General features: G+C 48.6%; 1 protein-coding gene across 6 annotated transcripts in view; it reads right to left on the bottom strand.

Annotated features, from left to right (window-relative positions):
- GDPD5 (glycerophosphodiester phosphodiesterase domain containing 5) overlaps positions 1-27,431 on the bottom strand; it is a 99,342-nt gene that overhangs the window by 31,542 nt on the left and 40,369 nt on the right. For all 6 annotated transcript variants that reach the window (XM_050975348.1, XM_050975369.1, XM_050975361.1 and 3 more), the window contains exon 2: positions 25,715-25,889. In XM_050975348.1, coding sequence (XP_050831305.1) covers positions 25,715-25,831 — 117 coding nt within the window. In that variant the 5' untranslated portion in view covers positions 25,832-25,889. The remainder of the gene's footprint in view (positions 1-25,714; positions 25,890-27,431) is intronic.

The following is a 27,431-nucleotide window of genomic DNA, read 5'->3' as shown; positions in this document are numbered from 1 at the left end:
AGGACACAACCCAAAGTTGTGTAGAAGTTTAAGTCAGATGAGTGCAGCAATTGGGGCACATTTTTATTAAAAAAAAAAAGAAAAAAAAAAAAAGAGGAAAAAGGGAAAAAAAGGGAAAAAACTGAGGAAAAAAAAAAAAGAAAAAAGAGGAAAAAAGGGGAGAGAGATGGAGAAGGAAGCCAACCCTCTTGTTTCTGGAGCTGCCAGTCATCCACCAGGAAGAAGGCTCTTATTCAAGCCAAAGTGCCTCTGGGAATTCATGGCTTTCAGTCCCTGTGGAGGACCCTACCCATTCTCTGTCTCCTGAGCACAGTGAACCTCCTGTTCATTCATTAAAATAATGAAATAACTAAATAAAAACCTAACTAGAACAGGAAGAAGCTTTTTAACCATGTCTTACTCCTCCTCTCCCCCTTCTTTCTTTTTAATCAGAAAAACTCCAGTCTTGAAAAACAGAAGCCTTTTGGAGAAAATCTAATATTTTAAAGCAATTTCTTGCTGAAGGGCATCTTGGCTTGAGGATGGAATTTCTGCTGAGAGGAAACTGGAAGGAGCCCGAGCCCTCCCACAAATCTGGCAGCACATTGGGCAGGGCAGGCACAAGCAGATGGAAATCAGCAGCACGTGGATCTGACCACACCAACAAAACCCAGTGTGGGAATCTTCCTCCAGCTCCAAACTGTAAATCTCCCTGCTGGAAGTTTTATGTGCAGGCAACACTCAGAGATATCCAACGTAAGTACACTTTCAAACCTGGAAATGCAGCAAGGTCAAAAGGTGTTTTATCTCCCTGAAGTTCATTCCATCCTTGTGTCCCTAAATGTCCCCCAGCTCAGGCACCTGCCTGTAGCAAATCCTTGGGTTTTTTGAGGGATCAGTCCTGAACAAGTCTCTACCTCAGGAGCAAATCCAGGACTTGGAGTCGGACTGGAGCACCACCACCATCACTCAAGGGTGGTTTCAAAACATTTTAATTCACTCCTGGATCTAACAAGGAGTTTATTAAGGAGTCTGCACGCCACTGTTTTCTGGCATTTTCAAGAATCAATTTGCTGCAGGCATTTATCAGCATTAGGCTGGAGAGGAAAGGAGGAGAGCTAACATTTATCCAGCAAATACAAAGGGAGAACTGACAGCACAATTCCTCATTTCGGGATTACCCCATCAGATCTTGTCCAAACAAACAAAACATTATCTTCAAACAAGTTAAGAAATCATCTCTGAGGATGAAAGTTGACTCCATCTCCCAAGAGAACCAGAAACTGAGGATCACCAAGAACAAGTGTCAGCTGGAGTGTTTTGTCAACGGGAACACTTTAGCTCCTAAGGAGAAATTAGAAACTTTCCTTATTAACTCTTAGTATGTGAAAGCAGAGCCCTTAAAGCAGTGGCTTGTTCTGAATTCCCACCCTCCTCTGGCTTCTGCTCCAGGGTTTCACCACCACTCTGATGGGGAGAAAATTCCCTTCTGTCCAGCTGGAATTTCCCCTGATGCAGATTGTGCCCACTGCCTCTTGCCAAGGGCCATCCTGGCTCAAGTTCTCAAGGCCAGGCTGGACAGGGCTTGGAGCAACCTGGTCAAGGGAAAGGTGTCCCTGCCATGGCAGGGGCCTGGAGCAGGATGATCTTCAAGGTCCCTTCCAACACCAAAAATTATCATTCTGTGACCTTCTCTATTCTCTCCTTAGTTGCTGGGAGCAGCAAAATCCTCTCTTCCCACCTCCATCTGCACAACCCCAGCTCTCCACCCCTCCTCCTCTGTTCCTGGCTCCTGTTCCAAACAGTCTGGTGGCCCCAGTGGGCTCACTTCTGTCTGTTCCATGCTTACAGGGAGCCCTCAGTGCTCAGATGAGTTCCCTCAAGTGTCCCTGGAGAGGAGAACCCACATCCGGCACTGCCGTTGTTCCAGCCCAGGGTGCAATCAGCCTTCACTGCCAAAAGCACATCCAGCTCTAGCAGAGGCAGAACTGATGGAAAGCACCTTGCACTCCAAGGATTTGAAGCATTTAAGTGAGCAGATCAATAGACATCAGTAACAAATGCTGGCCTCACAGACCTCACACACATCCGGAGCAGAACCGAGGCGCCAGGGCTGAAATTCCCTCACCGGAGGCTGCACAGGGATCAGGCTTCCAGCCCTCTCTTGGACTGAAGATTCGGGAGCACAAGGGAGCAGGAGGAGCCTGCAAGACCCCACAGTGCATCAGGCAGCTCCCACAGGACTTTGTAACCTGCCCAAAGGCTTTTTCTCACCATGCAACAATTGTGACCATCTGGTGCAAAGCTCTGCTTGAACTCCACCTCCACCTCTTGCTTTTTACTCCTCATCCTCAACTCTCTGCCATTCCCCTCTCTTGGCTTAGTACTTCTAATTTCAAAAGGAATGGGACTTTGCCCAATTGCTACAGCTCTCTCCAGGAAGGAGAGGGAGTGACTGGAAGGATAAATTTGGGAGCACAACCAATTTGAGCCAGTCTGGTCACTCCAGAAACACTGGAGTGTTTCTCAGAAATACTGCTGGGATTTTTTACTCCTTGGTAACCCCTGTGGTCTTGCATAAGAGGCACCTGCCAATCATTAAAGAAATGGGCAGGAAAAGGAAGAAATTGGGTCTGGCAGACAATGGTTCTGAAGCAAGGAGCAAAGAAAAGAAAGCCCTGCTGCTCTGGCTGCTGGGGCTTCAACACTTCACCAGATGTTTCCTGCAGTCAGCCACTGCACATCTCAGGCACATCTTGTTTGATTATTACAAAGACTGGGCTAAGAGCTCTCTGCACACCTTGTTAGAAGAGGCCATGAATGAGATTCCTGAGCTGTGACACGCTCCATTTACAATTCCAGTTAGCAGGTCAGAGAACAGATTCCTGAAATATGTGCTCCTGCTGGGGCTGCTGGAGCTGAACTGCAGCTCAACAGATGCAACTCAAAGAGAGCCAAACCTCTAAAAATATCATTGCTACACTTGGTGAAACACCTCCAGCTCCCAGCCACAAACAGGGAAGGGCTGGTTCCCTCCAGGCTTGCAAAGCTGGGAGCAATGGGACAGTTTTGCTTGCCTAAACAGCAAGGAGAGGGATAAAGGGATGCAAACTGAGGGATAACCCAGCCTGACTGCCCCTCCCTCCCCACAGATTCTGCCAGAGCACCAGTTTGTCTCTAGGTGTTCACCACCCAACAAAGGCAGCATTTCCCTGCATCCCCAGCATCCATCACAAAAAGCACTGGCAAGCCTGGATGGCACCGAGATGGGAATTCCTGTGCTGCTCAGGACAGCAGCACAGCTGGAGCCAGGGCTCTCTCTGCCTGTTGGAGGCCCCTGGGGACTTTCAGCAGCAATAATCACATCCTGGACCAGCTCTGCTTCCATCAATTACGTCCTCGCTCTTTCATTCAAGGCAGAGGTAAACAAAAATCCCTGAGGGAACTTCTGATTCCTGAGGAAACAGAAGAGAGTGAGAGGGGATCCCCAATCTATCCCCCACATGATTTACTCTACTTCCACAGATAACAGGTTTTTACCCTACTGGATTTTGCCCAGCCAACATTACCAGTGCTTCTGGACAAACTCGTGGAATAATCCAAGTATTCCAAACCCATTCCTGATGCTGACAAGGCACCACAACCTCCTTTTTTACCCAACACTTCCATACCTGGAGGCCAAGGGGAGGCAGCTAATTTTTCCAGACTAAAGAGTTCCAGATTTATTTTTTTTTCAGTCTTTACTGATGAGCCTCAAATAGGGAAGGAAAAAAACCAATCCAGCCCAAGGTTCTTGCAGAGACCAAGTGGCTGATCTCCAAGGCTTGCCTGAAGCGGGGCACCTTGCTGGGCACAGCATCCCTGCTGAGCTCTCATCAGCATCAAGCAGCAGGAGGATTTCATCCTCAGAGCCTCCTGAGGGTGTTATTCCTGCTAACTCATCCCAGGCTCCTGACAGTCCTTTGCAAAGGCACACCATGTTGCATTCAGCTGATGGTTCACTGTAATTAAAGCACCAGCATCCTGGGGCAAGGGGGTTAAGGATTAAAACCAGCTTTAATAAAGGCAGGCTCAATAAAGAAAAGGACTCCATAATCCACCTAAGCAAGAGCCAACGAAGGCTGTTAAATGTAATGGCCTCAGTATTACATTTTACTCAAGTAATCTCAGAAAAAAAAATTATTATCAGCAGGAGGAACATTTTGTGCACATCCTGGGGATTTTGGAAGGTGTTTCCTTAATGGTCAGCTTCTGGCTCCAGGTGGAAACAGGACATTTGGGCCCTACAGCAAGCCTAGAAAAGATTGCAGCCTCTGAAAAGCCCAGCAAAGCTGTGACCCAACCACCCGGGCACCTCAGTGGATCACTCAGTGCCAGGGGAAACAAAAAAAAAGCTCCACTTTTGCCTTTACTGATCCTGTTTCTGTCCTGGCCCCAAACTGCTCCTGCCATTTGTCCAGCTCAGGCTCAGATGTGCCCCCAGCTCTCTCCTCTTGGGTGTTTTCTGAGTTTAATAAGCACAGCTTTACAGGAAGAACAGTGGATGAGAGAAATGCTGAATATTTATCCCTATTTAAAGAGAACTACTGCATTTCAGAATTGCTTACAGGAAGTCTGTCCTAAAAGGTTCTACAAAATATCCTAAATAATCTGACACAGATGTCAAATAGATCCAAGGGCAAACGATTGGACTGGGAGAAGAAAGAGACAGTAAGTTTATTCCTTGGACAATTTTTCCCTCTCCTCTTACCCTTGGCAGCAAATGTCTGCAAGACAAGTTCTAAAAATACTATCCTGTCATGCTGCTTGGCACAAAAGAAACAAAAATGAACCAAGGATTTCTGTGCTGGCTGAAAGGGCAAGAGCATCACCAGCCAGTGCTGGAAGACAAAATCCCTAGAGGAGAAGAGGCAGTGGGTGCCATTCTTGGGACCAATATCCACTTTTTCTGGGTTAAACCCCAGATTAGACCCAGTCTGGGTCTAGGAAAACCTTGCTTGGGATGACCAACAAAGACCAGCCTGTGGAACCTCCAGGGCAGCACATGCAGAAGGACAAAGCTAAACCAGGAGCAGCAACAGCAAGAGGCAAACCAGAGCATCACCCCCATGGAAACCCACACTGCTTCTTTCCCCTCTCTCTCCCCTGGTGGCACAAGTGACAGGCAAGGACGTATTAAAAAAGCATTTGCAAGGGCTGATCATCGAGCAATTCTGCCTGAAGGGTCAGCTGGTCTCCAGCTGAGGACAGCAGCAAGGAAAATGCTAAAGCAGTAGGTGTCTAAATGCTCGTGTTGTTCAGAAACCACTGGGAGGCACAAAAGCAAGGACTAAAATAAGCAAAATTTATCGGCCAGTAAAAGCTGCAGCGAAGAAGTGAAAGGTCTGACTTACACAAGGTCCCCTTTTCCATCTTCCCAGCAGCTCTGACACATCACCCTCACATCCCTGCTGCTCCAAGTGGGCATTTTCTGTGATGTTTATCAACTCTGGCAAAGTTGAATTATGTAACAACAACCCTGCCATGCGTGTCTGGACAGGAGCCAGGGCTTCCCCTGCAGCTATTTCCCCTCAGCACCCATCACCAGGGCTGAAAGGCAAGCAGCCAACTGCAGACAAGACAAACAAGTTGTCACCCTCCTGTTTGAAGCAGGAGCAAGAGCCTCAGTGGTGAAAACCTGAAATGCCTCAGTGCCTGGGCTGGAAGAGGCTCTGGAGCTGCTCCATCCCCTCCCTGCTCCTTCCAGGGCAGCCCCTGAATGCTGCCAAGCCCAAGGAGGGGCCCTGCTCCGTTACATCTGGTTTATTTCTCTTCATTTAAAGGTGGAACATCTGCAGCAAAAGCACAAAGGAGGCTTTGAGCAAGAGGAACAGCCAGGGAGACGAGGAGTTCCCAAGGGAGGAATTCCTGAGTCACCTTTCTGGAACCAGAGCAAATGGAACATTTCACAGAGCCACAGGATGGTCTGGGATGGAATGGACCACAGGCAGGGACACCTCCCACTGTCCCAGGCTGCTCCAAGCCCTGTCCAGCCTGGCCTTGGGCAATTCCAGGGATCCAGGGGCAGCCACAGCTGCTCTGGGCACCTGTGCCAGGGTCTGCCCACCCTCCCAGGGAACAATTCCTGCCCAATATCCCAGACTGACATAGAGGGGGGGTGGATGAGTCCATTCCCTAGGTCCTGTCCCTCCATCCCTTGGCCCCAGTCCTTCTCCAGCTCTCCTGGAGCCCTTTTAATTCCTAGAAGGGCTCTGAGCTCTCCCTGGAGCTGCTCCTCTCCAGGTGAGCACCCCCAGCTCTCCCAGCCTGGCTCCAGCCCTGGAGCAGCTCTGGAGCCTCCTCTGGGCTCTCTCCAGCAGCTCCAGGTGCTGCTGCTGTGTCCAGGGCTGGGGCAGCTCTGCAGGTGGGGTCTCACCTGGGCTCAGGGGCAGGATCCCCCTTTTCCTGCTGCCCAGGCTGGGGGATCAGCCCAGGAATCTGCAGGGATGTCCAGTGAGTGCCCTTGGAAGCAAAGCAGCACTGGGGTGGCTGCTCTTTGGAGAGAAATCTCGCTTCATTTCCTCACCACAAAACCCTCTGCAGTTCCAGAAAAGGCATTTTAACGTGGCTCATCTTCTCAGCTCTGTGGAAATGGGAATAATTCCTGCTCTGCTCCAGAGCTGCACCTTGGTGACAGCGATGGAAGGTGGCACAGAAATACCAAATCTGCCAAGCTGCTGCTCCTGCACTCCACCCTTGGTCCCAGCAGCAGCACAGCCAGCCTGACTTTCCACTCCCCTTCCAGAGGACAACATGGAGAGGGCATTTTCTGCAAGTTCAAAACAGCTGGCACTGAGAATACCCCAAAGCTCAAGATTTTCCCTACTCCATCACTCACTGATTGTGAAATGTGCCTGGAAAAAAGCGCTGATCCTGCAGCTCTCCCACGTGACCAAGGACAGTCTGGGTGAGCAAAATGCTTTCCACACTTCCATCCCTTTGCACCACCCAAGGTGGATCCAGCAAGTTGAGATAAAGCCCCTGTGGTGGCCAGGAGAGGGATGGACCAGACAGATCCCAGCTCAGGGAAGAATGCAGGAAAGAATTCCCTTTGCAGCCTGGGTTTTACAGACAATGGAAAACGTGGCTTTTGGCTTCACATTTGGGAGAGATGCTAATAAAGAATATTTCCAAGCACAGGAATAGATCATACCCAGAGTGTCAAGAGCTGCAACCCAAAAAAGAAGGGTTTTATCCCAACCACACAACCTCTGTCCTGCTTATGGCACAGAATATGGCCCAAAATGAGGCACAGCCTGTGTGATGCCAAGGTGTAACACCTGCCTTCCATGATCCTTCTCCTCCTTTCTCATGGAGCAAAGCAGCTCTTCCATCTACTGCTTGGAGGGGAAGCTTGGCAGACATCAAAATGTTCTAAAGGCTGCTGACCACACTCAGAACCAATTTTTTCCTCTTCCTGCTCTGTTCAGATAATAACAAACATCTTGGACCTGAAGAAAGGTAAGATAAATGCATAGTAAAGAAAAAAAAAATTGAATTTTCCGAAGTAATTTGATTTTTACCTGCCATGCAAAGAAAGCTTTCCAGCCCATTTCTCTCCTTCTTCCTGCAAGAGCAAAAACTGCTCGTGCAGCAAAAGCCACGGCAGGAAAGTCATCTGCAGAGTCACTGCAAAGTCATCTGTCACCTCTGTGAGCTTGGTCATCACAATCCCTAAGCAGGGGTTTGTACAACTGAGACAAGGAATTTTGGGGAGGAATGGCCTTGAGCTTGTTCTGCCTTTGGCTGGGCTGGGATTTTTCCATGCATCTCAGAGCATCAAAACTGCTTCAGGGAGAAGCAGCTGGTGGGAAAAATACCCTGTTTTTCAATCAGCAGCTAAAGCAGTCCTGGTTCTTAATTATGACTAATTATATCAGGGCACATTTGGTAGAAGACACCTGTTTATTTTTTAAAATGAGAATACAGCCAGCATTGCCTACACAAAGCACAGGAAAAGGAAAATCTCATTTACAATCCCACTTGAGGGTGTCAGCTGTCTGCCTGCAGGACACCCACCCCCAAAAACCCAATCCTTTGCCACAGGAAATATCTGAATTATCCACAGCTCCCATTTCAGCAGCACTGATGGAATTTCTAAATATAGCACGTGCTAAGCCATATTTCCCATTTTTTTACAGCCTCTTCAGCAGCCTGGTTATTGCTGAGAGAATAGCAGGGGTGTTTCACAGAGATGCAGAAGGACTCTCTGTTCCTTCCTCTCCCAAGGCAGCCCAGGAAGCTCAGAGGTAGGAGGTGCATCTGCTGTTTGAGCCCACAGGCTCCAGAGGAACCTCTCCTTGGCTTTGCTCCAGCCCCAAACAGGCTGCAGCTCTCAGGAGAGCCAGGAGAAAAGGAAAAGCAGCGGCTCTGAAGCCAAGCAGGAGCATTCTCCCTGAGGGATGTGGTCTTTTGCACCTTCTTGCTGCATTTAATTCCCAGACAGGGCTGATTTGGCCCTTCCCTGTCTCATCACAGGGGGTGCTTCCCAAAGCATCTCCCAGCTGTGGCCAGCAGCTCTGGCAGCAGCACAAAGGATGGAGAGGGCAAAACCAGGGAGGCCTGACATTCATTTTTTTTTTTTTCCCCACCAGAAAAATCTTTGCTGAGCAAAGCTTTCCTACCAATTGTTCATCCATCAAAGAAACAACATCAAAAACTGATTTTCTCCCACCCCTCCAAAACACCCTCCCTAAAGCAATGACTGCACTGAGTGCAGACTGAGATGCCAGAGTGAAAAAACCCTAAAAAAAAAAAAAAAAAGAATAAAAGCAGTGTCAATAAATCTCCTGGCAGCAGGCTGGGGCCACAAGCCAGCCTGATTTACAGCTGAGCTTGCAGGAGGCAAGAGAAAGGAAAAAGGTGGAATATGCACCCCCCCAAGTTCCAATTAGGAAGCCACAGGGAGAAGTGGATATGGATGTTGGCATTCCCAGCAGGAGAAGGGATGCCAGAGGCAGGCACAAAACCATCCAAGAGAACAGATCTGGACCATTTACAGGAGCAGATTGAGCTTGAGGTCACTTACATGATCCAAAAGAAAATGGAAAAGAATTTAAAATTCCCATTTTGGAGCGTGTCCAGGGAAGGGAACAGAGCTGGGAAGGGGCTGGAGCCCCAGGAGCTGCTGAGGGAGCTGGGAAGGGGCTCAGCCTGGAAAAAAGGAGGCTCAGGGGGCACCTTTAGGCTCCCTGAAGAATCTTGTCCAGAAGTTTGGGCTCTGCCCATGAACAGCCTGATGTTTCTCCTCACACACCCCCCTGCACCTGAAGGTCTCCAGCAGAAAATGTGGATTTCAGGGGAAGATTTATTTCTGTGGCCAAGTCTTTTCCTTCTCGCTGTGCTCCATGCTGAGTGCAAAGCTGAGTTATTAACAAGCAGTGCTCCCAGCTCTGTGTGGGAAACCACCAGACAGATGTGGCAGCTGCCTGAGGTCGTGCAGGAATAGAAAATAAATCTGACAGAATCAAACAGTAGCTCAGAGAAGGCTGAACTCTGTTTCATGCTGGCAGGTATTTAAAAAAAGCAAATAAACCTTATCAAAAGTACCTTGTCAAAACCATGGCCTGTGGCACACACACACAAAAAAAAAAAAGCTTCCAAAAACAACCAAACAGGAAAAAAAAACCAAACAAAATAATGAGCCAACTACACAGAAACCTAAAAACCCCACAAACCAAAACTCAACAAACACCAGTCACAGACTCAGAATCAGCTGGGCTCACAAACAGAATTGTTTGGGCTGGAAAACCCAGCTCCAAAGCCCTGCCATGGGGCAGAGGGGTTGGAAAACAACTCCTGTCACCCCTGGACAGCACAATTCCCCCATCAGGAACAATCAGACAAGGCTGCAGCCATGGGTTCAGGACACACCTTGGAACAAACCAGGTGCTGCCACATGGGATAAGCCAGCCCATAAAAGCAATTGCACCTTAGATGCTACTAAACTTAATAAACTGCTCCTAAATTATTAGATCTGGCCTGATATAATATCCCTGGCCTGCTCTGAGCAACAATCTATAGGTTTATTGGGTTATAAATTAGAGTCAACAACTGGAGCAGGGTACAAATTAAAGATCTGCTTTGGAAGCAGAATTCCCAGAACACCATCAATAGTGACACACTGCACCTCCCTCCTTTTATTCCTCATTACATTGAGGCTGGGCTTTGCATTTTAACATTTAAGATTAAATTTTTTAAGAATCCTGCAGCTTGGGAATCTTCCCCCCAAGAGCATCTTTTTAAACCAGATGATCTTTCTCTGCTGGCTGAGAGCACCTGGACCAGCACCCCCAGGTCTAGACTTGTTGAGCTCTCCACCTTTTCCCACCAGGAATTCAGCTGCTCCAACCTCCACCACCCCAGGTACCTGCTCTTTTAGCCCAGTTTTGCACTCCTCAATGGCTATTTTTTTAGTGTAACATATTCCAAAAAAACACCTCAGCCTTTCCCAAAGGTGAACCATCACCAGATGCTCCCGAGGGAAAGTCACAGGAAGGGCACAGGAATCAGTAAATCTCCATCAAAGCTCAGGGAGCAGCCCAAAAGTGAGAGGAGCATCTTGGAAACCACTGGATTAAACATCCCTGAACACAGAGTGAGGCCAGAGAAACGCTGGGATTTCCATGAAAGTCACTCCCAGAAAGCTTTTCCAGAGGCATCATTACAATGAGCAACTTCACACAACACCTGTTTTATCTTTGCCCCTATCCTGCAGTTCAGAAACAGGGAAAATCTGGAATTTTTCAGGGGTTCACAGCCATCTCTCTGCCTGTAAAAGGCACAATACCCTTTGTGAGCCCTGCAAACAAAAATATTTCCTGCTCAGCTTGATGCCACTGCAGGGTCCTGCACTATTGAGAGACAAAAGCAATTCCATCAGGATAACCCAACCCATCCCACTTTCCCCACCAGCCTTCTCTTGTCCCTACAGGAAAAGCAGCATTTCCAAGAGGAGGCTGATCTGGACAAGCTGGTTTTCCATATTCACAAAGCCTCTGAAGAGATAAACAGTGACCCTGAGTTTGTCTTTCATGCTCAGAGGCCACAAAACCAAAGCTTCTGTTCCCAGACAGCAAATCAATCCTGACACCCTCTCCAGACCTCTGAGAAAATTAAAATCATTTTTAAACCCCAGCACACTCTGACATCTGGAATTTGACTGCAGCAGGACCCCGAGGAGGAGAAATAGCTGCAATTTTGCAGGCAGCATTGACAGCACACAGCTACAGAGGGCTCCTTTCCTGCCACTGGAAATAATCAAATTCATATTAAAATCACCCTCCTCCCACCAAATTATATGAAAGCAAATCCACTGCAGAAAGCCCCAATAAAAATAAATAGCAGCAGTCCTACCAAATAAAAAGCAGCAGCCAAACACACAAGGAGCACAGGATTTATTTCACAAGCTTTCCTCAGCAGTGTCAGTGTCCCTACACACTAAACATGGCTTAATAATAGAGCTCAAGTCCTCCTTAAGCAAAATTTTGGGAAGCCAAGGAAAACAAACCCTAATCCTATTTCAAGCCAGCGCTGTGATGACAGACAAAAGTGTTTAAACAAAGCTCAAGATGGCCATACATGAATTATTAAAATCAAAGCCTCTTTGCCACCAGTGCAAAAAGCATTTCATGTATCCCAAGCCCACAAAGCAAGGCAAGAGTGCAAAAACTGGGCAGTGCAAGAACTGAATGATTTTTCCCCAAATTATGTCCACATATTTCTTTTTTCTCCCCTTGCTAACTCCTTCCTGGTGATCTTTTGAGGTGTTTGTAGAAGGTACAGCCTGCCAAGGTCAAGACTTCCATCAAAAAGGCACCATAATTCAGAAAATATCAATTTTCCAGCTAGGAAATGACTTTCCAGAGGTGACTGGGTGGCATTTCACACATCTCCTGATTCTGAAGGCATCCTCAAGCTTTAACTTGCTCCAACAAGGAAGACAAAACACACCCAGAGGAAACAATGATACCTGAAAGTTTCATTTTCTGTTCTCCACCAGGAGTTCCCACCCAACTTTAACACCCAGCAGCCACTGAGAAAGTCAATCCTGAAAAAGCAAAAATAGGGGGAAAAAAAAATATCTACATAAAAACATGATCAGCAGAAGGAACACACTCTGCCTGATTCTGAGAAGCACCATGAAATTCACCCAGATCTTTTCTTTATCCATCTCAAAGCAGGGCAAAATAAAATCTCTTTCTTAGTCTGGTGTTGTCTTTAAACCATCAGGAACAAGAGCACAGGAGCTGCTTGTCCTCAGCCAGCTCTGGTGCCCATGGAATATCTGAGTTTACAGCCTTGGAAAGGGATCTGGAAGGAAAATTCTCTCCTTCCAAGCAAAGAGAAGAAAGGAGATCACAGAGAGAGGAAGAAAACCAGAACAGGTTAAAAAGGGAGGGAGAGAAGCACCAATTAAATAAAAACCACAAAGCTACATGAATCATTCCCCTGCCAAGAAATGGGGGTGAAAAGGAAGAAAAAAGTTCACTCAGGGCAGGATAAGCTGCTGAACAAGCCTGTGCTGGTGGAAGCAATGCAGAAGGGGAGAAATGGAGGCTTTAGAGCCATTTCAGCTCTTTACCTCTCTAATAGCTTTAAACATTGGTGGCAAGTGTGGAAAATCTCAAATTTAATTTGTTTTCAAGCCACAGAGGCACTGGACTAATAAGAAGCTGAGTGCTGGCTTCTCCTAAAGCTGTTTTAGTGCTCATAACCACTTAATGTGCCAGCAGCAGCTGATGCTTCCCAGATTCTCCCTGAGGTGCAATATCCCAATTTGGGATCCATTTGCAGAGCACAGGTAAAGCAGCATCTCAGGGGTAAAATGACTGTTCCCATTTGGAGAGAAGTCAGAGGAGAAGAGAAGACAAGTCTCCATTTCCAAAGCTGTCCTGGAGTGCTTGGCAAGCCCTCAATAATTAGAAGGGGTGCAAGGCTTGAGAATAAAACAGATCCAAGAGCATCTCAAGCACAGCAGAGAAATGAGCCCAAAAAGGGCTCAGAAAAGCAATCAGAAATTCCCTGGTTCGTATTTTTTTTTTCTTTTTTGCACTGAGGGTTAGTATTAGGTAATTTTGCATTTTTACTGCTTTATAACACTCTTTTTAAAAATCACTAGGTTTTTTATAGTTAAAACATGGCCTTTTAATGGGCTCTACTTGCAAAGCAGCAAGGGTTTTTTTTTTTAAATAGTTTTTGTCTGAGCCTCAATGGCTCTTTCAAGTTTATCTTTTGATGAACTCAGGATTTTGGGAAGTCAGGATTTTGCAAAATCTTGGGATTTTGGTGAGTTTCTCCCTTAGTGCCCCAGCTTGTATGGCTGCAAGGTGTGGGGGAGTGCTTGGTTTGTTGCAAGCAGTATTTGTGGCACTGTTGGTGGCTGCTTTGGTGCAGTCAGAACGACCCTTTCACACTCACTATTTGCATTATTTGCATTTTGCTGCTGCAAAGGCAGTGCCAGACTGCCCCATCCATCAGGTCTGGGAGTGACAAGAGCATTTCCAGGCAGCACCTGGCTCCAGGTGAGCCCATCCACCACTGCTGGCAGCCCCAGAGGCAAATGCACTCCCTTGGGATGCCACTGTGGGCAGCTCCCATGGAGTGGCAGCCTGGAGAACAAGTGGGATTTGATAGGGAAACAACTGGGGAGCCCAGGCAGTGTATTAAATCATGAATCACACCCAGACACAGAGGGCAAAGAACCCCTAAACTTGAACCCTGGTGCAAAACATAATTGCTGAGCAGCAATTAATTTAATACCTTAATACCTTAACCCATCCTGACAGCTCTGTGTGCCCTGGGCCACCTCTCCATCACTTCTCCCCAGCTGCTTTCATGCTCTCACACAGATCTGCTTTGAAGGAACAAGCCCAGCCCAGGAAAGCTTTGTTCCCAAGAGCAGGAAAAAAAAAAAAGAAGTGTTTTCCTGAATTTTTGCAGGATTTTCTAGAAAAAGGAATGAGAGTAATGGAATCAATAGCTTGAGGTTGTAGGGGACCTTTTACAGCACATCAGCCCAACCTCCCCAGCAATGAGTAGGGACACCTCCCACTATCCCAGGCTGCTCCAAGCCCCGTCCAGCCTGGCCTTGGGCATTCCAGGGATCCAGGGGCATCCACAGCTTCTCTGAGCACCCTGAGCCAGGGCTTGCCCAACCTGCCAGGGAACAATTCCTGCCCAAAATCCCCAAAATCTCTGCCCTCTAGCAGTGGGAAGCCATTCCCTGTGTCCTATCCCTTGTCCCAAGTTCCCCTCCAGCTCTCCTGGAGCCCCTTTAGGCACTGGAAGGGCCCTGAAAGTGTCAAATGCCACTCCACTGACATGAAGAAGAAACATTAAATTGACACCTTTAAAGCCAAAGATTGGTGAGGTAAGGGCCAGAGCAAGCCCATGTTTAATTCATCTCATCACATCCATCATTCAGGGCTTTTAGTACAATTGGAAAGGAAAAAAAAAAAGCCCAGAGGAATACCAAATATTACAAAAACCAGCACACAGTGGCAAATCCCAAACCCATGCAGAAAACTGCACAAGGAGCTTGGTTTGAAAGGAACCACCAAGTGCAAACATTGGGGTTTATTTCACCCAAGAAGTGGAGACAGCTCAGCACGTGGGCTGTTGAATTAAGAGCATCATCCTACACCCAAACCAGCACTTGGGGGGCTGAAATCCCAACAAATCCATTGCATCAGCTCTGCCCACATTCCACAAGGGGGGAGAGGGAAGGCCCAGCACCTCTGACTGCTGTGCTGCCTGAATTATGATGCTACCAAGGGGTATCCAGGCTGCCATGTCCCACTGCTGAATTCCAACCCCCTTTTCCCAGCACACGTTTATCTCCAAGGATGGAGTGCTGGCACAGAATCCCAAGGGAAATATCCCTCAGTAGCTGCTCTGACCCCACTGAACCAGCCCTGTTCTAGCTGGGAATGAGACTGAGAGCCCAGACTACATCCTCCACTCAGGAAGGGGCTTCTGCAAGGATGCACAACAGAGCCAGAGCCAGGAAAGAGCTCCCAGATCCTTCTCCTGCCAGTTCCCCCCAGGGCAGCTCATTCTGGGCTGCTCTGGCAGCAGGTCTGAGATGGAACCAGGAGAGGAGTGAGGGGCAAAATGAGAGCAAGGGGAAAATATAAAGAAAAAAAAAACCCCTCCCAAACAGCTGGAGATTAGCATTGCATAGAACCACAGGATGGACTGGGATGGAAGAGACCAGGCTGGTGTCAGCACTGAGGAATTCTGAATCCCTGGGATCATCCTTCTCCCTGGCACCTGAGGCTTCCTGACAGCACCAGCCACTGCCTGTGCCTCTGGAGGTGAGCTGGGTGGCACTGGGGCTATGGCACCAGGAATCACAGCTAATTTGGTGCTCTCTGCAGCTTCAGCTGCTTTGCCTTCAAACCCAGGCTCTGGATAATTTCCCAAGGAGCTCCTGAGCAGGGCTGACCTTTCTAGAGGTGATTGATTGGCTTCCCTAGCAGTTATTGACAGAATTTCCAATCCTAGTTTCTAATCTGGGCACCCCACCCTCCTAGCCAAGAGTTCCTCCCCAAAGTCCCATCTATTTCCTGTGGCAGTGGGAGCCATTCCCTGTGTCCTGTCCCTCCATCCCTTGTCCCAAGTCCCTCTCCAGCTCTCTTGAAACCCCTTTAGATATTGCTTTGTAATTAAGAACTGTTGCAAATCTGAAACATGTGAAAGTAAATACCACACTCACACCATTAATTAATTATTCCCACTGAAGACAATTAAAACCCTGAAGCACAACAAGAGGCTCACTCCAGCTGCACTGAGTAACTGAAAGACAACCCTGAGCAGAATTTGTCTTCAATCCCAAGGAAATTAATTTTCCAGCCATTCCTTTGTTCAGCCCTGTGGGCTCATCCCAGTGAAACTGGTATGAAGGTGCCAAAATAAAAGCAGAGGTTGCTTTAAATATTTTGGCTGCCATTCCAGCCCAGGCTGAGCAGAAGGATTCCTTTTATTTGATTTTCTCAGTTTCCTTTTATACAACACACCAAGCCACCTCCCAATATATTTGGCTTAATATATTTGGGGAGGGCAGACTGGCCCCATCCCTAAATCCTCCCATCACAAGACCACTAATAAAGTTTGAAGTCGTGGAAATCTCAGTTTTCAACAGCTGCTCTTGGTGAAAACTAACTGTAACTTCAGAAGCAGTTTTCTTCCAAATGAATTCCCACATTCTACAATCATAAGGTGTCCAACTCAAAGAAAGCAGGAAAATCAATTTTTTACTTATCCACCTGGAGCCAGTTCATCACAAAATAAAAAACAATCAAATAACAAAATTCCTTTATGCAACAGCAGCAGAAATCCAGCAAATACACAGCCAAAAGGCAATGATCCTGAATTAGTTTCTACTCCCAAGCAGGTAAGCTCTGCCTGAGTCCTACAAGAGATTCAGAGCAGCTGAACAATATCCTAAATGAAAAAGCATGTGAAAATATAATCTATGGAAGGAGGTCCCTGGGACCACCTCCAATTCTCCATCTCTCAGAGGGAGTGTGCTCAGGAATAACTGCAACTCCTTTTGTCTCTCTAACAAGTCCATGTGTCCAGCCAAAGCAATCTCACCAGAAAACATCTCTTTTTCCAATTAAGATACTTGTCAAATTTTATCTATTAAACTGGAAGGGCCTCTCCAGCCACTCTTCAGGCAGCTGATGGACATCAATTAATCAAAATCAAGGAGAAGAGACAGATATTGGATCAGATTGGACCCAACCACTGCACTCTTTTACTTCCTTGCCCTTCATCTTCCCTTCCTCTTTCCCAGGCTGTGTTTTATGTTTTTCCAGAGTCCTTTCTCACAGAATCCCACACTGGGCTGGGTGGGAAGGCACCTTCAAGATCACCCAGTGCCACCCCTGCCATGGCAGGGACACCTCCCACTGTCCCAGGCTGCTCCAAACCCTGTCCAGCCTGGCCTTGGGCATTCCAGGGATCCAGCCCCAGCTGCTCTGGGCACCTGTGCCAGGGCCTTACACCCTGCCAGGGAACAATTCCTGCCCAAAATCCCATCTGCATTCAAGCCCAGCTTGCCACAAGGTGGGAGGGAGCAGGAAGGAGCCCAGAGCAGAGCAGGCTGATCTCCTGCTCCTCCCAAAGCCCAGCCCAGCAGCACACACGGGATGTGGGGCAGGATGAGCTCCAGGCTGATCTCCTGCTCCTCCCAAAGCCCAGCCCAGCAGCACACACGGGATGTGGGGCAGGATGAGCTCCAGGCTGACCCAGCTGGCCAGTCCTGAGGGTTCACATTTTGCTCCACAAAGTGCTGCCCCATCCCAACACTGCCTTATTTATCCCCCAGGATGCTCCAGAGGGCAAAGACACATCTGGTGACAAAAGCCACTGAATGGGCTAATGTGCCAAAGGCTTTCTGCCCCAGCTCTGGTGGCAACCCAGTGACCTGGAGGCCTAGAATAAAAAAAGGAATCAGAGCAAGGCAAAACTGAAGTGCCTCTCTTTTTCAAGGGGAAAATTGATAGAATCAGCATCTTCCCCAGCTTCCAGAGGCACAGCTGACATCAGCAGAGACTGCCTGAAACAGAGGCCATGTCAGATTTAGCAGCAGGAGGTTAGGGCTTGCCTTCCCAGAAACAAGGGTGCACTTGTTCCTGGATCTGCCAGACAAGGGGATGCTTTGTGCAACTCAGAGACATCATGTATTTTCCTAATACTTGACATATGGAAGGGATTTACCTATTTCTCCCCAAGAGAGATTTAAATGGGTTCAGTGCACTGCCAGAGGGAAACCAAATGAAGCCACAAGGCCCAGCAGCAGCTGAGTGTCCAAAGGCAGCATCCCTCTGGAGAGGAGGCAAAGCTTGGCTTATTTACTCATTACTATTTTTTAAATCTCAAGGGCGAAGCACTGGGGGAAAGAAAATAAACAATCAGCCATCCTGGCAGTAAATTTAAATGCTGGAGCTGGCTCATCACACAAAAACTTTGGCATTTCAAGCCCAGCACATGACAGACACTGGTCCAACATCAGTTCCACTCTGCCCTGCGCTGTTTATCCCTCCCTTCAGGCTGGAGAAGCAGGAATGCCTGATGGCAGCAGGTCAGACTTGAGCACACAGCTACTAAATCCTGCCAACACACCCAGGGTAAATCTGCATCCACCTCAAGGGGAGAAAAAAGCAGTGAAATGAGAGATCCTTTGCAGACACTGCTCAGCTACACCCCCGCTGCGGATAGAACCTGAGCGTGCTGGGGAAGGAACAGAGCCAGACAAGGAGGCACAGCCACAGAGGGGTGGCTTGTTTGAGTGGTGACAAACCAGACATGGCACCACAGCAAGCTCTGGATTACAGGAACCAGGTTTGTTTTACCAGAAAGGCCACAAAAAGTCACGTGAGGAAACGTCAAAGGTGAAGGGACAGCAGCGAGAACGGAAGAGCTTTGTGGTCACAGGAGCAGCCTGGGGGAGCAAAGAGCCAGCACATCACACCCAGAACACCCATCTCTCTCCCCAAGCATCATCAGACGGGATACTGGGAAGGAATTCCTGGCTGTGAGGGTGGGCAGGCCCTGGCACAGGGTGCCCAAGCAGCTGTGGCTGCCCCTGGATCCCTGGCAGTGCCCAAGGTCAGGTTGGATGGGGATTGGAGCAACCTGGGACAGTGGGAGGTTGGAATTACCTCACCTTTGAGGTCTCTTCTTGGTTACAATCAAGAGAAGGGCTGGTTTCTGCTGCAAGGGACAAGGATTGGGGTCTCTTCCCTCTCCCTTTGCTAAGCACCCAGCTGATCTGATCCCACTGGAATTTGGTTGGGAATTTGAGTCCAGCAAGGACACTTAGGCATAAAGGGGATGTTAAAGTCTCCAGCCTCCTGCTGCTCACATCACCCTCAACCCAGGAGCCTGGTGCCTGCCCAGCAGCCTCAGGGATGGCAGAGCTGCTCTCCCTGGACCCAGGGCCACCTCTGGCACAGGCAGCACGACCTGAACAGCCACCCAAACTCCACCTGCAGGTCAGTGGCACTGCTTTCTGCCACCCAAAAGCCAGCCTGGACTTCACAGCCAGCGCCAGGACAGCTCACAAGGAAGTCAATTCAGTTTCTAGGAGTCACAGGCTGCAAGTGCCCACTTCAAACAACTGAAGGCTCAGTTGTTTCAGTTTTTGTTCCATAGCTCTCCCTGCAAAAGGGCCTCGTTCGACTTCACTGAGGCCAATTGACTCTCAAGTGCTTGCTGACATCATCTGCAAATAAAAACCTGCCAAATGAAGGCTCAAAACTGCACGTCAAACTGGAAATTATGGGTCCAGACCAGTTCACCAGCTTTGCTTTTAACACCTCACTGTAGACATGGCACAACGGCAAAAAAAAATTAGAATCATTTTCAAGGCTGAGATGAGTACAAAGAGAAGCAACCAAAAAACAATTAAAACCTCTAGCCATGGACAAGAAGCTGCTGGTTACACCCTTGAAATCCCACTCTGGAGCTTGGCCACAGTTCTTCTGGAAACAACCTGGAGAAAAAGCTTAAATCTGCAACCCAACACTCCTAAATCCAAGTTTCCTTTCCCAGAGGAACACACGAGACAGTGAAAAAAATCCCAGATCAGCTTCACAGCCAACAAAGAAGAGTCATTACAGCGTTCAGCTCTGCTAATCAGTTTTGTTAATAAGATGTGTCAGCAGCACAGAGGTTCCCAATTCCTAAACCCACAAGCATTCCTGGAAGCCAAGCACTCTGGATCCCCACCCAGACCTCACAGGCAGCAGAGCCCTCTCCAAAACACCAGGCTGGCAGATGACTGAGATGCCTGGTGAGCCATGCCAGGAAAGCCACACCTCACAGACTTCCAGCTGTTCCCTCCCCTGCTGACCATGATTTCAGAGAGGGGCGTTTGGCAAGGGCCTGGAAGGACAGGACAGAGGAGAGTGGCTTTAAACTGACAGAGGGCAGGCTTAGGATGGGATATTGGGAAGGAATTGTTCCCTGGCACAGGTGCCCAGAGCAGCTGTGGCTGCCCCTGGATCCCTGGAATGCCCAAGACCAGGCTGGACAGGGCTTGGAGCCAGCTGGGACAGTGGGAGGTTGGAATTAGGTGGTCCTTAAGGTCCTTCCCAACCCAACCCATTCTATGATCTTCTCCCAGACTGGTTCCTTCCCCAGCTTCCACCTCTTCCACCTTTCTCAAGGGTCATCACCACAAACTAGCCCTGCTCCTTCCTATTCCTTCCATTTCCTTCATTTACTCCCACTGGGGCCAGGTTTCCTTCTTATTCAGGTAATTTCTGTGGTCATTTTGGAGCCACAAGCAGCCCTGAGGCACTTCCACAAGGTCTACTCTTATGAGAGACAGAAAAAACAGCTTCAGCTTGGATAGGAAAGAAAGAAAGGATGATAAAAAGCCTTTTCCATTGGCCCCTGCCCTCTCCCAGAGCATCCACCACCCAAGCAAGGACACACTGCAAAGTTGCTCTCCAACATTTTCTGCTCTGTCACAGCCCAGCTGTGCTTGGATCTATTCCAGGACACCTGGGAATTCACGAGAGAGGCTGGAACAGCAGAGTTGGTGAAGCAGGAGATTGGCAAATTCAAGCCAAATGTAAAGTGAATCACTGGAGTCCAGCTCAAGCTCAGCAAGGTCACACTCACTTCCCTCTGGGTGAGGAAAATCAAGGCTCCTCTGGAAAAAAGCCACAATTTTTCACTCTTCTGTCAAGATCAGAGAGAGAACTTCTGCCACCCAGACTCCCACAAGTCAAACTCCCACGATGTCAATGCCATTCCTCTTTTCTCATTTTCTCTCCTCAAAATTCACACTCGTGGCTCCACACATGGGAAGGGACTAAATGTCTGAGTAAAGAGAGACACAATTAATTAACCTGGGATCAACAGGATCACAGGTTCCCACTGCCTCTTTGGAAAAAGGAGTTAGATAATTCAATTTTAAGTCTAACAACAACTACACAGCTGAGAGGAAGAACATTTGCTTAGGAAAACAAGCAGGAAAACCACCTCAAGTTTTTCCCCTTCTTGGAGGGAATTCAGAAAATATTGCACCTTGATGCTGTGTAAAAATCTCCAGCAATAGCTGTAAATCTGTTCCAGTCACAAGCCCAAAATCTGGCACACAGCAGCTGCTGTGCAGAAAATTACCTGTATCCCAGTCCAAACCAGTACAGGGAACTCAGGGAGAATCTGGAAAGGCTTTCCCATGTGGGTTAAACCAGGAGTTGACTGAGCATATCCAAACCAGTCAAGATTTTAGGGAGTGGCTGCACCTTGGACTGGAGGAGCATTGCTGTACCCAGGTGTCCAGGGGGAAGAAATCCCTGTAGAAATCCATGGCTGGCTCTGAGAGCACAAAAATCCCTCCTTGCCCCCTTTTCTTCCCCCCTTCTCCAGCTGCAGCTCAGTTCAGAGCCCAAAGCCACGTTTTGCAGATGCTCTGCAGGAAAATCCTTTGACACCTCTAAAGCTTTGCAGATCCCAGGGGATGTTAATCACCCAGTCTGAGCCCATAATCCCAGCCCAGCCCCACAGGCAATGGGTTTTGCAGACTCTCCCCCCACCCAGGCATTCTGCACCACCAATTCAGCATCAAACATCCTCCCCATGACAATATTTAGGGTGCACCACAAGATTAGGCTCTAACCCTGTGGCTTTTTGGGGTTTCCAGGACTTGGGAATTCCCATCTTCAAAGCAGAAATAGGGAACCTGTCTGACACAGGGCATCAGACAGGTTCCCTATTCATCCCAACCTTTCCAGGAGGGTGTGGAACTCAAAGAGAAGCAAGGTCCTGGCAGGTTAACCCCGGTTCCTGAGGCTGGAACACCTCTCTGCTCCTGGCCAGTCCTCCACAGCATCCTGCCCTAAGAGAGGTCTTGCTCCTTCATGAAGGCCAAAATATGCTATTCCCAGTTAAAACCAGTAACACTCTGCCAAGTCTGGCCTGAAGGCACCACACAAAGCAAATGCAATTCCTGCCTGGCTCAGCTGTCAGAGTTTCCCTGGACAATCATCCACCTCCCAGCCTCTCTGTGAAGTGAAGGGCTCAAAGGTGAATTTGACAAGATGTTTAAGGGATGTGTCAGACCCCAAAACCACAGACTGGTTTTGCTTTCATTTCTAAGCATCATGGGGAAAAAAAAAAACCCAGAATCATGGAATCAGAGTAGTTTGGGTTGAAAAAGGACCTTTAAAGATCATCTAGCCCAGAGCCCTCTAACGAGGGGGGCACCCTCAGGAGCAATAAGGGAAAACCACACTGATATTTAATGGAGTGGCTGGATTTCCCTGCATGGAGCCCATCAAGCCAACATGACTGGACACATCCATCCATGGGGACTCAGCTCTGAGTCACTGCTCACATCCAATGCTTCAGTGCCCAGCCTCAAATCAAACAACCCTGAAAGAGCCCCTCTCCCTCAAGAGCTCCTGTGCCTTCAGGCCCGTGGTCTGGAACCCTCCCAAATTGTAAAACACAGGGAAAAGGCAAATGAAGCCATCCCCTAACAGCAGGCTGCAGCAAAGCAAGGGATTTCTGTGAGCAGTGACCTCTGGCCATTTGGGAATCAGCCCTGACAAAGTCCCAGCTCCAAAGCCAGGCTTAGATCATCTGTTCAGGTCATTTCACAGCTCTGGCCAAGCGGGAATTACAGGAGCATTTCAGCAGAGAGTGAATTAATACACACAGCCCAGACACAGCCCTGCAATTCATTATGCTGATGGATCACAGCTCCTCACTTATCTCTGCACAAAAGGACCCCAAAAAGCCATCAGCAGCCTCAGCTGGGGGTCATGGGATGCATTTAACCAAATGGACTCTCTGGAATCACACACATTCCACTTGGAGGGCATAAATCCTGGCAGGGAGTGCCCAGCTCACAGGAAGGGGTTGAGATATCATTTATAGATCTGCAGCTACAGGAGCAGCAGCAGATAAAGGCAGGGAGAGGCTTTATTGCACATCTCCCCTCCCACATCCTCACAGCTCAGACAACTTGCAATTAAGAAGAGGATTAGGAGATTAGTGATGGAAAGAAAGACCATGTTTGATAGCCCAGTCAATAAAGTGGCTTCTTTTTACTGGATAGATTAAAAAATTATCATTGCAATTTCCTTTGGGAGGAAATCTTCGTCCCCTCTCCCACCCAGGATGATTTCCAGGCTGGGATATTTGCTGTGTACAAACAACAGGGGTTTGGAAACAATTAAAAAAAAAAAAAAAAGCTTCCATGCACTGAATTCATAAAATCCTTGGTTGAGTATGTGATGAACAAGCTGTGGTTAGATCAGAAATTCCTTCCTCACACCAGCAACAGAGATTATAATGATCTGAATCTCAGCAAGACCATTTCTCCTCCTTCATGTGTCTTTCATTTAAAAAAACCTTTAAAAAAAAAAAAAAGTGAAAGGGGACCTTGCCATTAAAGCTGAGGGCCCACAATAGAATAAAGGAATTTTGCAAATGTTCAGAATTTCAAAAGGAGATCAGAGTATATTGGTTGTGTCCCTCCAGCCCCTCTCTTCATTCTCAAAGGTCAGAGAAAAAGCAAAGGATAATGACAATTCCAGCAAGCTACCTCTCAAGAATAAAACCCTAGAACTCAGGTGTCCAATTAAAATTCTCATTTTCATGAGATTTTTTAATGTGGAGTAGGAAGCTTGATGTACACACATTTGAAGGAAAAAGAGAAGAATCACTAAAATTCTGGCTGTTGAGGTGCAGCACAACTGAGACACCAAACATCCACAGGCATCAGCTGAAGGGATCATGGAGGCAAGGCTGGGTCATGATCCAAATTTGGATGGAAGCCTTTTATTCTGGGGAGTTTGATGTTTTAACAAGAAAGCCTAAAATGAGCTGCAGGCTGTGTTATCTGCTTTCTTCTCCTACTCCTGCTGCTGTCTCCATCTCTCTTTTACCAAAGTTGAGGCCTCACAAAGACTTTAAAAAGACCAGCTCAGACTGGACATGGTTTGAAGCCTGGATCAGCTACCTTTAAACACAATGAATTCCTTTCCAGCACTAGCAAAAGCCAATGGAAATTCCAAGCAGACTTGGAAAGCTGCCACTGATATTTTTTGGTAACACAACCAGAGGCAGATTTCACTGAACAATTCATGGCAACTTCTCTGTAAATTTTTAGCTAAGAACTGCAATATTCTGCTGGCTTGAGGTGGTCACCCAGACCAAGCTGAAAGCAGAGGGAAAACAGCACCAACACTCCTACTTTGCCAAAGGAAATTTGTTTTCAGGCTGCACAGACTCAAGGCGTGACTTTCCGATCACAGGGGAGCTCCTGGCCAAGCTGCACCACCAACAATGGCTGCAATTCACAACCAGGAGCATTTCTGGCACAGGATCTGCCACACAGCCCTGTCTGCTCCTGCACAGCTGCTTTTCCAAGAGGAAAAGCACTCCAGAGCCAAGAAGATCCCTGGTTATAGGCTTAAAAACAGAACAGAGGAGCCAAGCGATAGGAGAGCGAAATTAAGCATTCAAAAGGCAACCAAAGGGTCCCCTGGGAGCACTTCCAGATGAAAGAGGATTTAAAGAAGGAAAAAACCCCCAAATTTAACTTGTAAGCACAGTTTAAAAAACCATCCCAGGCAACATGGGAGTACAGGAGAACAGTAAAACAAAATCCTTACCCAGATGCTGTATCAGGGTGCTTTTGGCAGCAATATTTTCACACTTTTCCTATCAACACATCACAAGACCTCATCTCACAGCCCAGAACAAGAGGGGAGGTGCAAGTCGAGCCTGGATGCCCTCTGGCAGAGCTCTTGCAATCTAAATTTATCCAGGGGAGGGAAGAGTCACCTCCAACAGCTTTCCCATTCACCCCCAGCTTGCTCTCACCTTCTGCTGCCTTTCATCAAACCCCAGAAGGGTTTGGGCTGGAAGGCACCTCAAAGATGATCCAGTGCCACTCCTGGGACACCTTCCACTGTCCCAGGCTGCTCCAACCCTTGTCCAGCCTGGCTTTGGACATTTCCAGAGATCCAGGGCCAGCCACAGCTTCTCTGGGCACCCATTTCCCCTACCTACAAACTCATTGTCAAACACAAGAACAGGATCATAAAGGTTGGAGAAGACCTCCAAGATCACCCAGTCCCTTCTGGGGCCAAATCCCACCATCAAGAACGGAATCATAAAGGTTGGAGAAGACCTCAAAGATCACCAAGTCCCTTCTGGAGCCAAATCCCACCATCAAGAACGGAATCATAAAGGTTGGAGAAGACCTCAAAGATCACCAAGTCCCTTCTGGAGCCAAATCCCACCATCAAGAACGGAATCATAAAGGTTGGAGAAGACCTCCAAGATCACCCAGTCCCTTCTGGGCCCACTGAAACCACATCACAAAGGCAGAGATGCTGCAGAAACACAGGACTTACATATCCAGCCAAGGGTGCTGCAAGCACCAGCAGGAGTAAAAAAACCACAAGGAAAATGTTCCCCTTCAGCAGAATATGAACAGATTTGGGCACCTTCGATCCCCTGGAGCCCCCTGACCACCCTCACTGTGCCCATCTCTACATCGACCAGGTGGGGACGGCCCCTGCCATGGTCAACAACTCCCATCAAACACCCCAGCCAGTAAATAAGGAGAAGACCCAATTCTTTCATGCTTTCAACCAAGAGCCCCAAGCCAGCATGAGAGGGGAGGGGTGGCAGCCAGGTGCTGTGCCCTGCTCACCTTGGTGGTGTCATCATGTGACCGCTGGTACCGTTTCCAGCGGCAGCCGTAGATCCCGGTCAGACAGGACAGACATAGCTGGGGCTCGTAGTACTGCAGGGGTTGGTGTTTAACCATGCTCCTTCCAGCCCCTCCAGAGCCAGCTGCCACTAATCCATCAGCTCCTGGGAGCGCCCTGGGGCAAAGCAGAGAAAACAACAACGGAGGGAAAAAAAGGAAATTAAAATCCCCAGCGATATTTCAATACATTAACAAGCAATTTAATAATTAACTGTGTCCTCTGGCTGCTGAGAGCAGGGATGAGAATCAGAGCTGCTCCCAGCCCTGCCAACATCTCCCACTCGTTACTCAACGAGACCAAGAAGTTTAATTAGTTTGCAAGTTTTGTTTTTCCTCCTGCAGCTTCTCCCACACCACCAAAAGCAAATGTGCTCCCAGGAGTTATCAGCAGGGAAAGCCATGTGAGGACAAAAGCAGCAGGATGAGGAGCTGCAGCCCAGGTGACTGGGTTCTTATGAATGACTGAAGTGTGAAGAGACAGAGCTGCTGCAAGAACCACCTGAAAATCAGTTCAGAGACCTCCACAGAGCTGAAGCTGAGCCAAGCTAAAGCAGTTTAATGTCAGCATCCCATGGAGCCTGCAAAACAGTCCCAGACGAGGAATAAACACTTCCATGCCTCCTGCAGAAGGGGCATCACAGAATCAGGGACTATCCTGAGCTGGAAGGGATCCAGCAAGGACCAGACTTCTGGACAAGCCCAAGAATATGGAATACATGATGTGTATACACAAAATGTATACTACAGATATCACCCTCTCCCTTTACAAACCTCTCAAGCACTCACAGGATGCAGAGCTGGATGCTGTGCTTGATCCCACACCACAGGTTTCCCACGGCTTCCTGTGCACCCACAGCCCCCCACTGCTGCTCTGTGCATCACCAGTGGGCTGGCAGTGCAGTTTGACAGCAGCTGAGCTTGCACAGTGCTCGCCCCCCCTTTCCTGAGAGTGCAGGGCTGTGTGCAGGCTGTGTACATCCCACCCTCTCCAGGGGAAACACTTTGCTTCCTTACACGTGGGATTCCCAGGGCTCAGGTCTTGGGCAAAGCTGTGACAGCTGAGCAGCACCACCCTCACTGGCACCAGCAAAGCATGGCTGGGCTAAGGGAGATAAACCAGCCACCTAAAAGCTTTTCCTTGACACATCCCATGGAAGGAAGCCTCCAAAAGCAGGGCTGGCTGTATTTTTCACTCCAGCTGATGCACAAGGCGATGCTGCAGGCAGTGCAGACACCGTGCTGGAGTCTGGAAATGTCAGCAGGGACACAGAGCTCACCCCTCCCAGCTCCTGTCTGTGTCCATCCACACTCCGTGCTGACAGCCCAGGACAGCCCTGCCCTGACACTGCCATCAGGACTCAGCATCCCAGAGGCTGGAGGTTGTTGTGGCTCCAGAGCTGTCCCCAGGCTGTCCCCAGAGCCCTGTGCCTTCCTCTCCCCCAGACACAGAGGCAGCTTTGTGCTTTCAGCAGAGCTCCCCGTGCTGCTCGGGGCGCTGACACCAGGTGGGCACGACCCACACACCCACGTGTGGCCAGCCCAGCTCCCCACGTGGCCCTGCTGTCCCCTGGGGGGTGACAGGCACAGCCAGCCTGACACCAGAGCTGACTGCTGCTCATGTCCCCCCGTGCTGCTGTGCCACCTCTGTGGCCTCGTG

Source organism: Serinus canaria, chromosome 1 (assembly GCF_022539315.1).
Source record: "Serinus canaria isolate serCan28SL12 chromosome 1, serCan2020, whole genome shotgun sequence".
Classification (NCBI taxonomy): Eukaryota; Metazoa; Chordata; class Aves; order Passeriformes; family Fringillidae; genus Serinus; species Serinus canaria.
Note: the sequence above shows the minus strand (reverse complement) of the source record. Positions and strands in the feature narration are given on the sequence as shown.